At 38.0% G+C, this 16,280-nt stretch overlaps 1 protein-coding gene across 1 annotated transcript in view; it reads left to right on the forward strand.

Moving 5' to 3' along the window:
- Nucleotides 1–1,225: 1,225 nt before the first annotated feature.
- The window catches only part of LOC116703903 (CUB and sushi domain-containing protein 1), a 199,153-nt gene continuing 184,098 nt past the window's right edge, over nucleotides 1,226–16,280 (forward strand). Inside the window, exons 1-3 of the mRNA XM_032539380.1 lie at nucleotides 1,226–1,332; nucleotides 2,532–2,609; nucleotides 15,013–15,094. Coding sequence (XP_032395271.1) covers nucleotides 2,570–2,609; nucleotides 15,013–15,094 — 122 coding nt within the window. The 5' untranslated portion in view covers nucleotides 1,226–1,332; nucleotides 2,532–2,569. The remainder of the gene's footprint in view (nucleotides 1,333–2,531; nucleotides 2,610–15,012; nucleotides 15,095–16,280) is intronic.

The raw sequence follows: 16,280 nt of genomic DNA on the forward strand, positions 1-16,280 counted from the left end.
AGGAGTTATTATCTTTTTAATGCTCATGACAACATAATTTCAGTTAGAAACTGCATGTAGTACTAAGGCACACAGGAGAAGTGTTGAAATTTACGTGTGAAAATAACAAAAAAACCTTCCCAGCGCCTGCAAGTGATATTAGCGAGAAGTACCAAAAAAGTCTAAATGCTTAAAAAAAACTCCCCACTATATTTCACAGTTCCGTAATGTTTTACATTGGACTTTTGTAGTTAACTGAGGTGGTAAAACCTTTTATTTATACTGCTTATGTCTGAACTTTCAATTTCCTTTATATCTTGCACTAAGCACTTCAAGATAAGATTTGTTGAATATTCCCTCCACACTTACACGTCACACTTATACTGTAACTGTACAAGCGCTGTGCTCTGCTTCTGGTCACTGCTGATCATTATGGAAAGGGATAATATCACTCATTCAATTCCCTCAACCACATTTTTCAAGCCAGTGGAACAAATTGCCTTTCAGCTGAAATCTCCTTAAATTACAGCCAGCCTTTTTACCTCCAAGGACAATGCAAAGTGACATCAAAACTTTGAACTTGACTTGACTTTGAACTCTCTGGAAAGTTTTGCTTCATATTTTCCGTTGGATTAAGTAATTCAGGTCCTGGAGTTATTCACACTTCTATGTTCTTCTATACTGTATCTATGATTGTATAACAGTTCATAGCACTTTCCTGCTACCAAACAACAACACTTTTGTTAGAAATGTTGCACTACCTCAAATTAAAATATTTAAGCTCATCTTCCATGAGCACATCCATTAACTGAGTGCACATCCTGTAATAGAAAGTTATTACAAACAATGTCCATCTCTGGAACAGGACATAATCTTTCTGTAAGCGTGATATTTACCAACAATGAGGACTATTCAGAAATGCAGAATTATGCACACATTAAACAACAATAACAGATAATAGGTGTAACATATTGCAGTAACACACCATAACAGCTTGAGTTTTGTTACATCATACCTTCTCTTTCCTATGTGCATTGTCGGTCTCTGCTCTATTTTATAAAGTATAGTATAAGGAACAAAAGTATGTGCAGGTATACTCAAATTTTAAAGGGCCGACACATTCCAGATAGTTACACAATTTAAATATCAATTATATTCTCTCTGCCTACATTCTACAACTACTTTTGGTCTTTGTGTTTTTTTTTTTAAATTACATTATTTCTTGTTTGCTTACTTCCAGGCTGACTGGTACAACCCTGCCCTCACCAGTGATATCAAATAAGAACTGGCTTCGGATACATTTCACCTCAGATAGCAACCATCGAAGAAAAGGGTTCAGTGCTCAATACCAAGGTAAATCACAATCTCAAGTGTTACTTATCTATGTTCTGCCTCCCTTTTATGCATGAATGGTATAAACACACGTATGTGTAATGTACAAACTAATGTACACATATAACAACACAAACAAGATAGCACTAGGACTAGAGCACTAGGGCGGCTGTGGCTCAGTGGTAGAGCGGTTGCCTGCCAATCGGAAGGTCGGTGGTTCGATTCCTGGCCCTGCAGTCCCTCGTCGAAGTGTCCTTGGGAAAGACACTGAACCCCGAGATGCCCCCGGTGCTGCGCATCGGAGTGTGAATGTGTGTGAGTGTTTATCTGATGAGCAGGTGGCACGTTGTACGGCAGCCTCGGCCACAGTGTATGAATGTGTGTGAATGTTGAATGTATGTGTGTAATGTGAACTAAATATATAAATACAGCACATTTACATTTACATGGTAGTTTTCATACACTGTTTTTACAAATAGCAAATATAAATAAGGCAGACAGAAGTCTGAAACCACCTGAATAGACCTGCTGGACCTTTCCTGTCATCTAATTGACTGGTTGCATTACTTAATTATCATATTAAGGTGAATATTAGTTTCCTTTTGGAAACACAAAACATGGTAAGACATGTACGTATATCTGGCTGCACGTCCCACTTCCTATTCGTCTTTATCTCTTATTTTATTCACTTTATGCTGTCTCTTTGTTCCTCAATTGTCGGTCTCTTGCTTTTGCTCTTGCCATTGGTACTTCTGTCATTTTCTTTGTGTCTATTGCTTATGTGATGTGTGTGTGTGTGTGTGGCGTGTGAGAAAGGGGGAGAGAGAGAGCTTTTCATGCAATGTCTGTTTCTTAGTGAAATGAAGTTTGGTTGTTGCACATATTTTTCTGTTATCCTCTGCAATGCTGCTACTTAGGGTAAAATAAATGGATTACAATTTAATGCTGCTCAACTACTTATCTCTTCTCCCCCCTTTTCTCGTCTCTTGTCCCTTCTTCTCTGTGTCTTTCAATGTCTTTTCCTTTTTTCTGTTCTAATTTTCAGTTTCTGCCACCGTTGCATTTGTCGTGAATCACTTTCTGAATTGCACACATTGCTGATGTGTACTAAATGGAAAAGCTGAAAATAATAAGCTCTTAAAAGATGTACAGTAATTTAAGTTTAATAAAGTATGATTTATAATTAAATCAATAACCTCCATCTGCCCTCCTTTCTGCAGTGAAGAAAGCAATAGAGTTGAAGTCCAGAGGGGTGAAGATGATGCCCAGTAAAGACTCCAGTCACAAAAATGCTGTCTGTAAGTAAACTACTTTCTGCTGTTTGTGTGTGTGTTTGTAGGTAGTGTGACTTTATACATCATCTAGAACATTTGGTCACACACACACACACACACACACACACACACACACACACCACACACACACACACACACACACATATACACACACACACACACACACACACAGCATCCGTGATTTCACTTCATCATCGTTCCGGGAGGCAATAATTAATCTTTCCTTTAAAGGGTCAAAATAGAAGAAGAAATTGTATTTTTATGCTGCAGTAACACTCACAAAACTTTGTTTATTACAAACCATCCAATGGTGCAAAACAACCTCCTTTTTGCAATTACCTCTCTGTAATTAAAACAGGCTGAAAGAGCAATCTGATTCAGAATGTACTACTTGGTATTCTTGTCAGCCCACTGTACAACCATCATGTTTGATACCAAAAGTCATACTCAAAAGCCTTTATTTTGTTTTTGTTATGATGGTTTAAAGAACTTGTCAAGGTTTCCTTTGACACATACAGTAAATTTCCCTGTGCTGGTATCAGGATGATAATCTGCTTCAGCCCATAATAAACTCAGCATAATGACTCACATTCTACTGGCTGTAGCTACTGCTTCCTAATAGATATGTCCTTCCATTACTAATAGATAAGTCTCTGCATTATCAATTTTAACTTTCTAAGTTTCAAGTGAAGTCTGGAGATTTTGTGTTGGAATTCCTCATGGTTGAATTTTGTAGAACTTTAAATGTGCCCACTGCAAAATACTCATTCCCTCTGAAGGTGCAGCCAAGAATCCAGAAAGTGACAGTGTAGTCTCCATCAGGTGAAGTCATTAATGGGTACATTTTTGACAGTCCACATCTGAGACATATTGTAAGCCAGTTGAGAAATAGTACTTTCCTATGGCTGACATTAATGAGGTCCAATACATGGAGCTACGTAGTGTATATATAGGATATACTTACTATAAAAAAATGCGAAGTGTGCCTTTAAGTTTCTGTCTTGCTAAATTATTTCCCATTCTCTTCTCCTGTCCCCTTTTCCTGTGCTCAGCTCTTTTACTTAAAAAATATCCTACACGTCATTTCAGTGGGATCTAAATAGGTATTGTCGTGCCTTTCACACCAACGTTTGTGACATGGTGAAAGCCACTTTGTGTTCTTTTAAAATTGTACTGAGAGAGAACAGTTTTAAATACAAAGCATGGCTATATGTCAAAATTAATCATCAAATTAATTTGTATTTTAAAGCTGTAATTAAGTGCTGTAAATGAATCAAAATAATTTCCCATTTCTTTTGGTCCAGTGAAAATACCATTAGCCACCCAGCCAACCAAGTAACATGAAGGTCAATGCATTTTGTTTAGCGGGTAAACAGGATTGACATTGTCCTCATAATCCCTGAGGCAAACGCAAGACAAAATGCTTTGTGTATTTTATCACATATCAAACCAATATTTTGATAGAAGATAACTGAAGTTTTGTGCTTATAGGAGATTCTGCAATAGGGGAACTAGGTGTGCACACATACAGGAAAAATACTACAAGACAAAAAATACTTGTACAAGGCTCAAGGGAGATCTGTACACTGTTAGGCTCCAAATAAATTATGTATTTCTCTTTTACATAAAGGCAATGTTTCAATCTACAAGATCTTCCTCAGGCCTGAGAAAGTACAGTATATTAGAAGCCACAGTGAAGCAACTAAAGCAAAGCTTTGTCAGAGAATGTCTCAAGATTGTGCACATTAGGTGTCAGTTTTTGTAATTTATTTTGGAATTTAGGCCATTAAAATAAACCTCAAGTGGCTGTGTTTAAGCATTTAAGTAAGTATTAACAGCAGTTGATATTCACTAGGTCTCATTTTAAAGGCAAATAAATAGCCAGCTGAAGCTTTTCTGTGCGTATTGTGTTTGACTAGTTGATCAAAATGGGAGGTGTAGAGGCCTCAGGAGATCCAAGTGGAATCCAAATTAACTTAACCTTTGTTGACCATAAGGCAGTCAAACAATGAGTGTAATGATGAATGTCATTAATAATTCTGCAAATGGCAGACATATTTCTTAGCAGCTTGGAGACGCCTCCAAAACAGTATTCATATCATGTGAAGCTCATACCTTATCCATTCCTTAGCATTTAGCTTCATAATAAAACCCTCATCAATAATTTTGCTGATTTACACGCTCAGCCAAGCATGTGCTGGTGCAATTAACATTAGTATGATGTTTTCTGTGTGTGTGTGTGTGTGTGTGTGTGTGTGTGTGTGTGTGTGTGTGAGAGAGTGAAAAAGAAATGTTATGTGTTTGTGTGCTTCTTTGTGTGTTGTGGCAATTAGGATTAAAACTGGGATGCTCTGTGTCTATTTGAGTGTGAGTGTGCGTATGTGAGGAGTTCCCAGGGCAAATCAGTTTATTATATTTATCAATGATGTGGGGCTCAGTGAAAAGTTCAGATCTCTCACACACACACACACACACACACACACACACACACACACACTTTCTCTTTTACTCTTGCTTACACAAACTAAGCATGCACACACAGATACGCAAACACACACCCATTTAAAAAAAGATCAAGATCAAAGATGTTTCCATGTGAGAGAAAAGTCAGTCTGCTGAGCCCTTAGCTGTTGTATTAGCTTGTTACGAGAAGGGCAAGCTAACAAAAACACCTTGTTGTGAAGTAGCTCTCTTATCACAAGTAAAGCTATGTGGATTTTATGATGATGTTTAAGTAAGTAAAATCACAGTGATCACCAGTGGTTATATATGTGCTCAAAGACTATCAAAAGTATGGCTTTCCCACTTGTAAAATGATGGCTGCCCTGTAGAGAACGTACTTTGTTATCTGCTTTCACAATGTGGAGCCAAAGAACGATGATAATGACTATAACTGTAACTGTGTAGTTCAAGTCCAAGCTTCTGCAGCCCTGGACCTAAATGTGATGTTTAGTTTCTCACTATGGAACCCTTGCTCATTAAAACGTACTAGCATTTTTATCACGGGGATCAAAACGGAGGAAATGTGGGTTTTCACATTGGGTCGAAGGATCAGTGAGTTTACCGCCAAGTAGTTCAGTTATAGGCCATTAGGCTGGGAACAAAGATCATTAAAACATAAAAAAAGTAAAGCCAAGGTCCACTTTTGGTCCCGAATCAGTCTTTGAACAACACTTCTTTACACTGTATGACTCCCAATGGTAATATTATAGCTGTATGGCAGATAATTATGCAATATATAATCATTACAAAGAACTAGAGACTGATGATAATGAGTTTTTCCTGTCTAGAGAATGGAGTGCTTATGAATCATAATCTAAAAGACTGTCTGTAACAGCCTCTAGCCTATATTAAACCACAGTCTAATAGGCAGACTCATATGAGAATAAGTTTAAATCAGTTTGAGAACGGTCTGTTTATGAATAATTCTCACACTGACTATTGATTAGAATTTTACGTGATACTAAAAAGAGAGATAGACAGATAGACGGATGGATGGATGGATAGATAGATAGACAGTTAGATGGATAGATAAACTTAAAGAAATGAATCCATAAAATAACAGAAAAAGTTCTGGCAGCTCAACAGAAATGTTGTGTGTAACGGCAGTTAAATTACAGAACATTTTCTGTTATTTAAAGTTATCTCAAACAAAGCTGCTCAGTTAGTACAGTTCTGAAATGTAATCTGTGCCTTAATTCATTTAATGTTTTTTTCAACACATTGAACAATTTGATTGAAGCTTTTAAAAAAGAAAGGGTGTTGTGAATAGCTCACTAAGTTAATTGTCAGAATAAAGGTCCCATAATGCAATTTGAAATGTAAATAAACAGAAATACAAACTAGAATCAAGTTCTAAGGAAAATTTCTGTTCTGCTATTTCTTAGAGTGTAGATACATAGGAGATAATCTATAAATATATAAAAAATAAAAAGACTTAATAAGAGTGGTATCTGCAGCCCATCATGTAGTTGCCCTCTCTCAGCGGTAACATTAACTTACTGCTGAGTTTGTGTCATAACTTCAGAGAGGGTGAAAGATTGTGATTAAGGAGTTTTACTCCAGAGACAATGACCTAGAACAGTAATGAATCATTGTGAGAGTGTGATTTATAATCTGTGTTTTCTTCATGATTGTCAGACAAGGTGGTACTGGTCCGCAGTCTACTCCAATGAAAGCTATCACCGCTTGAAATGTGAAAATCACATGATGGTACAGCACCACAGCTGAAAACCTTTGGACAAAGCCTTACAGTAATGCATCAGAATAATATATCATACTGTGTTTCATCACACATGGCTCTGACTCAGCATCATAACAAGTGTATCATAACAAGTGGCATCATAACAAGTGCATTTATGTGGATAAATCGTGTGGGCTCAACACAGTGATGCTGGGAAGATGGCTGCAGACTCCAGCTCTTTGCTTGATTGACCTGTGAGCACGAGAAGGTGGAGGAGAGAGAGAGGGTGGAGTGGATAAGAGGCAACAAGAAGAGCAGAGGAGAGCAGCGGAAGAGAGCATATCAACAAACTGCACTTCACACGTCTCTCCTCATCCAACAGGCATCTGAAGAGCACTTCAAAGACCCTTACCTGAAACACATGGCAACTGATTACGCACACACACACACACACACTCTCCCACACATACACACACACACACACACACACACACACACACACACACACACACACACACACACACACACACACACACACACACAGAAACACACACACACGCACGCTCTCCCTGCATCTTTCCTTGTCCTTGCACCCGCTCTCGTTGACTGTTTGACCACATTTTCTTTTGTAATGGTTCATCTGTCAGCTGTTATAATAACTAAACGTTTGTGCTACATGGATTTGGATTCTAAATGTTATGTTTATCCGTCTTTACGTTGCCCTCTAAGCCAGTCGTTTTTCATTTTTCTCCAATTCCCCAAGCCAGTGATTTGTAACTCTTTCTCTTAACAACACTTTTGTACAACAACAAACACAAAACTAACAGCAGAAAAAACCTAGAACTTTATCAACAACCTTAATGGACATATTCAACATGGACTTGTTTCATAAGCTTGATCCTGTTTTTAAGACTTTGAATTGACCAACACCTTGTACTGCAATGTAAAAGTTGTGTTAGTGTTGCCTAAGCTGCTCTTATTGAGACCAAACACTATGGGCCCTATTTTAACGAACTAAGTGCATGGCGTGAAGCGCATGGCGCAGTGTTTATGGTGTGTCCAAATCCACTTTTGCTAGTTTGACAGTGGAAAAAAAAGGGTCCGTGAGCCGGGTGTATGGTTCAAAAGGGTTGTATTTAGTGTCCTGATTAATTCATAGGTGTATTTTGGGCGTAACATGCCATAAACCCATCAGAGTGTCATCTTCCCATCCCTTTAAAAGCCAGGCGCATTTGTACCTTGGAACATTGGTATTATGATGGCAGATTTGCATTGTGTAATAATTGTAATATTTTTACTTGTAATCTTTTAATCTTTTGCACATTTGTGTCCTGCTGCGCTTCCCTGTGTCTGTGTGTGTGTAACAAGCATAGTGTGAGCACTGTGGATAAGCCCAGGCGCATTTGCCCTGTTAAAATAACAATGAAATGCTGTGCTATTGACTTTAGAACGGGTTTTTGTTGGTCAATGGCGCAATCACTTACCGCTGCCTCAAGATAGCAGTATGCCAAGAATTCACCAGAACATACCTTCCTGTAAAACCAGCACGACCATGGCCGCAAGGATGGGTGCAGGTCCATTTGCTATTTTAGTGACGCATGCACTGGACGGGAAATTGACAACTGCGTCGGTTTTAAACTAGCAAAGACACTTGCGTCAGGCTTTGCGCTGCACCGGGTGCAAGATAGGGCCCCACAGCTCATTTGGAGTTTAAGCTTTATTTTTAAGCAAATTATATTCTTTCTTACTAACAGAATGCCTCAGAAGAGATACAAATCTTTTCACCATTATTTGTCAATACAGTATGTGATACCTTCTGTTCTTTTACGAAGGATAACAAAATGATAAAAAAAATATTTTCTTATATTTACAACAGAAATACATTATTAGCATTTAAATCATATATTATTTAAAATTGTCTTTATGTTCTACAATGGATAGTTTTCCAGTGTGTAAATTACTGCTAGGTCACACCTTCTTGAGTATTTATGATGCTAATCTTTCATGATACACTCCAAAAGCAGTGTCACATCTAATCTGGCTGCGTTAAGGGCTAATAGTGATGGTAGCAGCCACATACTGTAATCTCTTCATGCTTGCTGGCATGGGGAATTCTGTTGTAATACTGGCTTGTAAGTGGGCTGTTTGTTTAATTTCTTGTTTAATCTTCATGGGAAAATCATCTCTTCCCTTCACAATTTAAACCAATGGCAGACATACATCCGAGCAACTGGATGTAGTTTTTAATGCAATCTAAAAGGAAACCTCAAATTTTATAAAATGATACATGACAACATTCTTGTCTTTTTGAAGGGTTAATGATGATGGTCTCTTTTTAACTACAATGTTCATTACTCTCTTCTCAATGGTCAGTGGGCTTTTTGAAATATGCCTTGCACTGTTCCAGAGAGCTACTATTTTACAGCATGCAAAAGTATATTGAACAGTTTATAGGTAGCATATATTATTACTCTTAGGGTTGGCTGTGTAATGGAAAGTTCAGTAGAAATGGCAAGAACAACTGAGTCATTTAGGGAGTTTAAATCCTGTCTATAGAAGCAGGCTAGGGACTTGAAGTGTATTCTATTATATACGTCAGAGATGTCAAACATGGGCGTCTGGATAGCTCACCTAGTAGAGCATGGGTGCAATGTTATGAGGCTCAGTCCTCGCCTCAGCAGCTGCAGGTTCAATTCCAACATGCGGCCCTATGCTGCATGTCATTCCCCCTCTCTCTCCCCCTTCATGTCTAAGCTGTCCTATAAAAAAAATAATCAAAAAAAAAAGAAATGCCAAGCATATGAGCACCAACGAGAAAATGTATCACTTTTTACAAATTCCTAAAAAGTTGACTATTAGAGATCAAAGGTTTGCTGAAGAAACTTTGATAATATTGAAATTATATCATGCATCATAAACTTGTGTTTAAATGTTGAATGGTCTTTTAAGTGCAAATATTGGATTAAGTCAGCTTGAGGATTTTTTGACATTAGCCCAGTAGTATTGCCAGATATTTGGCAGCTATTTTTTCTATAACAATCTCATGTTGTTTGCATGAGCTGGATTTGTTTCAGCAATATGAACCTTTGTATCTGATGCCAATGAAAGCCATTTGAACATGAGTGAGAAAGAAAAGGATGAGAGAGCACGACAGAGAAAGTGTGTTTTTCGAGTATGTTTGCGTGGTGATTTTTGGACAGAACATCAAAAACACAGCAGAACAACAAGATAGCTTGTTCTGTTTGCATCATATCCCACACAAACACGCATACACAGCGTCTATACTCTCACAACCCCTCAGCACACACATGACAAAATTATACAAACGCAGCAAATCATTCATCCATCTTTCATGCTAGGATGCACCACACTTCAGCACCCTTTTGTAAATTGCAGCTAATGTGTATGAGAAAAAAACGGGGTGAACCGAGAAGAGCTGAGAACACAAAAGTAGAGAAAAGGAGTGAGTGGGAGCAGAGGCAGATGAGGAAGACAGGAAGAAAGAGGCAAGTGGGAAAGATGGGCTGAAAGAAAAAGAGAGATGCTAAGAGATGAGATATTTTGCTTTCTCCGGGATATTACCTTTTTTCCCTTTGTGCTATTGTAGTCCCTTTTCAACATTCTCCTAATTTCCATTTTATTCATTCTGTCCTTCATTTCACTTTTTTTGTTTTTTCGCTTATCATCATTATTCATCCACAGAGTTAGAGCTGGTCTAAACTGGTTTCTGTCATGTTGTCTGGTCTCATTTACATTTACATTATGTTTAGGCATGCAGCAGATGCTCCCAGCCACAGCGAAGTCTAAAACCAATGAAAGATCCCAAATGTGAGCTGGACAAAAAAGCGTGTTGCGTTTGTGCTTTTTTGAGGAACAGATAAAATCATGCACATCAATGAAAAAAACACACAAGGGAATAAGATGCTTAAATGTGAGAACTGAGGACACTTCTCTTCATTAAATTACTGCATGTCGGTTTCATTTCGACCATAAAAGATGTTCTGTCATGTATTTTCTGTGCAAACCTTTTTTCTCACAATTTCTCCCTGTAGGTTTTTTTTAAAATCTTTTTATCATTTTGCACACTACATGTTTGGATTTTCCTATGACCCACACAACATTTTGAACATTTTAACTGTATTACTTTGCAGAGATAAAGTTTCTTATGGAGGCAGGCAAACATTGCATGGAAACAGAGAACATTTAAACTGTATAACATTTGGTAGTTTTATGTAAAGTAACCTGTGTATAGCCTATAGTTGTCAAAATAAAAAAAAGAGAATCCGAAAAGTAACATATTTCTGTTTATAAAAAAACATAAAATGGAAATGCTAAATTAAAAAGAAAGAAAAGCAACAGTAGTAACAGAATCCTGATAATTACAGTGCAAGTACTGTGCATGAGTAAAATGTTACTAAGTTAGTTTCCACCACTGCAAATTCCCCTGTGCTTTATTTGCCTAGAGCAATCTGTCAACTTTCTTAGTGACATCTTGCGGAGTAACTTAAAGCTCTGTTCAGGGACAAGCTACAGGTCAGAAGGTAGGAACTGTTCACAATTGTTTTCTACACATTTTAACGCCTAACAACTATTAACGTTAGCTTTTTAAACCTGAGGCTTGTCAGGCTGTGGCTACACTGCCAGTAACATTAGCACTTTGTGGGGAAACAACCAAGACTGAATAGAATATTGGCTAAAGAAATACAAAACTCATGTAAGTTGATGCATTTTTTTAAAGAGAAAAAAAATCTTTTTCACTAATCAATTTTTGTGTGAAAAGTTAGCTAACAGGTAGTTTACGTACTATAATGTTAGCTAACTTTAACACTTCACGCAGGAATGTGCACAGACATTTGGAGGGGCTATTGCTCTAATATGTAAAAAAGGTAACAGCCCACTTTCTTTTAGCTGCTTCTTTGAACTCTTTCTCTCTCTTCCTCAGTCATCTTTGTTGCGAAGGCATACTTAAACACACAAGACTAACATTAGGCTATACTTTCTTTTAAATGCAAAGTTTATAACATTAACCAATTACAAAAAACAATCATAACAAAGTAAAGCGACTTTCACTAACCTCACATCTGACTGTTGGTTAAAAACTCATTAACAAATGACTGTAGGCTTAACAATGTAGGCTATAACCTAGCATGATTCAAGAGCCCAAACCATCCCATCCCTGAGTCTCTCTGTTCTCTGCAGAATGTGCACTCATGTAACGGACGTAACATAGCTACATTAGCCTGCTGCTGCAACATAGGCTGCTGTTAGCTTTTGTTGATAACGTAGCATTATACCTGGAAGGTACCCTACCACAAGTATTTCATTACTTTGTGATATGGTCTGAAGTTCTACAATGGACTCTGTAACATTTTTTTGTGAAAAAAATGCCTTGTTTACCTAGAAGACTCAGCTCAATTGGCTTACAGCTAGCCAATGAGAGCCTGGCAATCAGCTAGCTGAGGCGCCAAACTCAGGAGTAGCCTACGCACACCACAACCACAAAAAAAAGCTTAACATATATCATATGAAAAAACACAGAATGGCCGTCCCTCCAGAATTTTGTGGCCTTTTTTTGAGATTGTTGCAGCCAAAAATGACTGATTTCGCGGAAGCTTAAGAATTGCGATAAAAGTCGCAATATCTTTTGTATGTTTGTTACAATGAAGTTACGGGAAAACAGTGAAAGTTGCATAAAAAATTGTGTTTTTGGTGTAGTTCTTTAAAAAATAAAAAAGGGAAACTTGTTTTGGGGAGAATAGTTAAACAAAGAAAATTATTATTATTAATGTATTACTCTGGGCTTAGATTTCCTAGTAACCTTACCAAAAAGGCTCAGAATGCTGCAAATGTTGGTATAATATGAAAATGGCAGTTGGATTTAAGACAAAAAATAATCATTTATTGAATTAATCAAATATGAACATATCTGTCACGGTCTGTGGCTTGTTGATCTTTACATTGTTAATTTCCTATCCTGGGTTGGGGCACACATTCATACGGTTTGATGAAGTACTTACTGGACTTTCGTTGTACGTTTTGTTCATAAATGTTAGTGTTATGGTACACAGGAAAGGATTCAGATGCGGACACAAACGGTTAAGTGAACAGGCAGGATTTATTTGAGTGCACAAGGGGAGCCAAAGGGTTGGGGAGGTTGCGGGGAATTCCAGGCCTGAAGAGAATCAGACGATAGTGTGTCAGGGAGCAGTCAGGGCGGACAGACAGGCTGGCGGGCAAAGAGCAAACAGGCAGGTGAGTCAATGGGCAGTCAGGCAGTCAGGCAGCGAATTCACACACAATATGCACAAGAGAGGTAAACTGACGAACTGGCAACGAGTGAGAGTATTTAACTGCTAGAGTGATGAGTGATGAGCCACAGGTACGAAGCGCTGCAGGTGGTGATGAGCCAGGATTGGACACGCCCACACGAACACACACACACACACACACACACACACACACACACACACACACACACACACACACACACACACACACACACACACACACACACACACAACACACACACAGAGGACTAAACAGACAAGACTGACAGAAACAGCAGGGAGGGAAAAAAACTGGGAACACAAGGAGGGGATGAGAGAGCAAAGCAAAACCATAACAGTGAGATGTTTGAGTCACACACGTTTCATCTTTATATCAGAAACAAGGAAATTGATTGAAATTTCTTCTCACTCTCGCTTGGTCAGTGGCTCTTACGGTGGTGATTCATTTGTCCGTGCAACGCTTCTGTCGCACCACACTCCACTCTATTCTTATGGGTGACGTCAAACGACTTCAACATGCACGCATAGCATTCCGGGCAGGCGGCGTTGCATACGAAATAATGCTACTTGTCAGAAGGCTGGCCGATGCCCATCTTTTTTTTTTTTTTATTAATCCGTAAAAATCAAATTGATAACACTTAACTTGACAGTATCGACATAACCGTGACATGACACTGTCATGAACGTGTCATAAACCTTATAAACAAGCCATAAACGTGTATGACTTCTGTCATTTAGTGTTGTTTGGTTTTTGTCATGACAAGTTGACATTGTTTGGGTTGTCTTGATTATGACAGACATTTTGGCTTTTCAAGTTGATACAGATTTTAAAATTGTAATTTTTTCTGTATTTTCCCTTGATAATCAAGCAAGTGGACTCATGATATCATTATATCACAATCACTGTATTGTTCAGTACAGGCAATGCGACGTTTTCTCTAAATTGTGCAGACCTATTCCAAATCACAAAGTTTTTCTTTTTACTTTTAGTACTGCAGCTGCCCTTACAAACCATGTTCTGAACCTAGACCCTCTTACTCATTTATATGCTGTGCATAGGATTGTGGGTCAGAAAAGTCAGAAAACCCACAATGGCTTGAGTAATGCAAAATGTGTTTGGATGTAGTAGAACATTCTGTTATTTTTGGCATACTGCATTTGACATACTATTGATTGGGACAAACTATTTTTTTTCTGGCACACTAAATAGTATGGTAATATGGTATTGGAATGCACAAATTATGTTGAATTTGGTCCATGTGCTTTCAAATCAGTCACGCCAGTGAAGGAAACAAAACACTTGTTGGCAGATTTTTTTTCCTCTTTTTGTTGAGACCCAGTTATTGTAGACATTTGAGACTTCTTTATTTTCTGTTGGAGAATATCCATAGATACTAGATAAATGATAAAAGGAATGGTGAGGGAAAATGAGGGTTACGGCTCTTTGCTAGAAAAACTGTTTTTATCTTTAAATCTTTAATTTATGATTATATCTATTACGTAGAAAAATAAACACAAAAGCTTTGTTTTCATATAGAGGTCTGTATTTTTTAAACATGTTCTTGAGTCAACTGAGAATAGATTCTATTTTATTTAATTTACAGGGTGACTGCATGCCTCATTTTTGTAACTTCTCAACAGATGTAAAACTTGACTTTCATCACATATGAAAAACACTCAGATGCTTGTGATCACAATAACAAGTATGATTTATTTATTGATTTGTATTTCCTCTCACCTTCCTCTTACTGTAAAAAGTGGTATGAGAAGAAGTTTAATGATTTCCCTGTCATAATAATTTGATGCTGTGTATGCCTCCAAATATTACAAGATGTCGCTATAAAGTGTGTGAATATATCTTTATCAAATGCACATCGATGTCCTTAAAAAACACACACTCTGCTCACCATATTTATTTTCCTTTTTTTTATTTCAGTGGGTCAAAGCGCTCTTGCTGGGGATGTTTGTCCAGATCCTGGAGTTCCAGAAAATGGCAAGAGGATGGGCTCAACTTTCCAGTAAGTTCACTTTATGCCACACTCAACTGCTGTCATGTCACTCCGAGTCAAATTAAGTAATAAAAACACACACAAGTGCCTTGGACATTGTTGATCTTTTGAGCAGCACAAGGATCATTTTTGTATGTGTATCAGATGTTTAGAAACCAGACTGTGGAATATTTTTTCACTCAAAAGTCCTTTTGTGCAATAGATTGGAATTGCAAACCTGGCATTAATGAAATCAATTGTACGATATGGGAGAAGAGGGATGTTTGCTCAATGTATGTGCATTTTGTGCTTGGTTTATGTGGTGCTGGTTTATTTATACAAGTCAGAACAGCTTAGTTGTTGCCAGCACAAATTGTGATAATCGGAAGGATCGGGAGAACTCCCACTGGGTTGGTGTTTCTTTGGGCCGATTAACTTTAAACAGAGTTGTACTGAAAACATACTGTACTGTATTGTTTGTTTGCACAGTACAGCCACGTTTATCCAAGTTTACAAAATACTTGTATGTGCAACATGTAAGATTGACAATGGGTGTTTTGATCTGATGACTTCTCATGTTTGAAATAAAATAGGACTGTGTCTATTTCTCCAGATTATTTTACGGTTACAGGAATTGTGACTTCAGGGTCCAGTTCAGATTGTCAGCTATTTCTTCACAAACCACATTGTGTTTAGTTGTTTCTTCTCTCTTCTTCACACATGGACATCCTTCAACTCACACACTGAGATGAGTGCCACTTTGCCCCTGTTCTTGTCCCAGAATCAGTCACTGAGAATGGAACTTCCTCACCAAAGTTCTCCATTGTTTTTCTGGAGACTGAAGTGTTGTTGTTCATGTATCATCATGAATACTTTCTGTCTGTTGGGGACCTGCTGTTACAGCTCTGACTTTTTAGTACCTTGTTTGTGAACCACCTTACGTAACTGGCTGTTCATGTTCACACACACACACACACACACACACACACACACACACACACACACACACACACACCACACACACACACACACACACACACACACACACACACACAATAACAGAAATGTAATTGCGCTGGGAGTTGGTACTGCTGGAATGCTGCATGTGTGCCACCTGCAGGTAAGGGGTGTTAAAGCTGATTTTTTTTTTCTTTTATATCTGTTCTTTTACTGCAGGTCTGCAACTACAGTTCTCCTCAGCCAATATAGGCTGAGC

The sequence above is a fragment of the Etheostoma spectabile genome, chromosome 1 (assembly GCF_008692095.1).
Source record: "Etheostoma spectabile isolate EspeVRDwgs_2016 chromosome 1, UIUC_Espe_1.0, whole genome shotgun sequence".
Taxonomy (NCBI): Eukaryota; Metazoa; Chordata; class Actinopteri; order Perciformes; family Percidae; genus Etheostoma; species Etheostoma spectabile.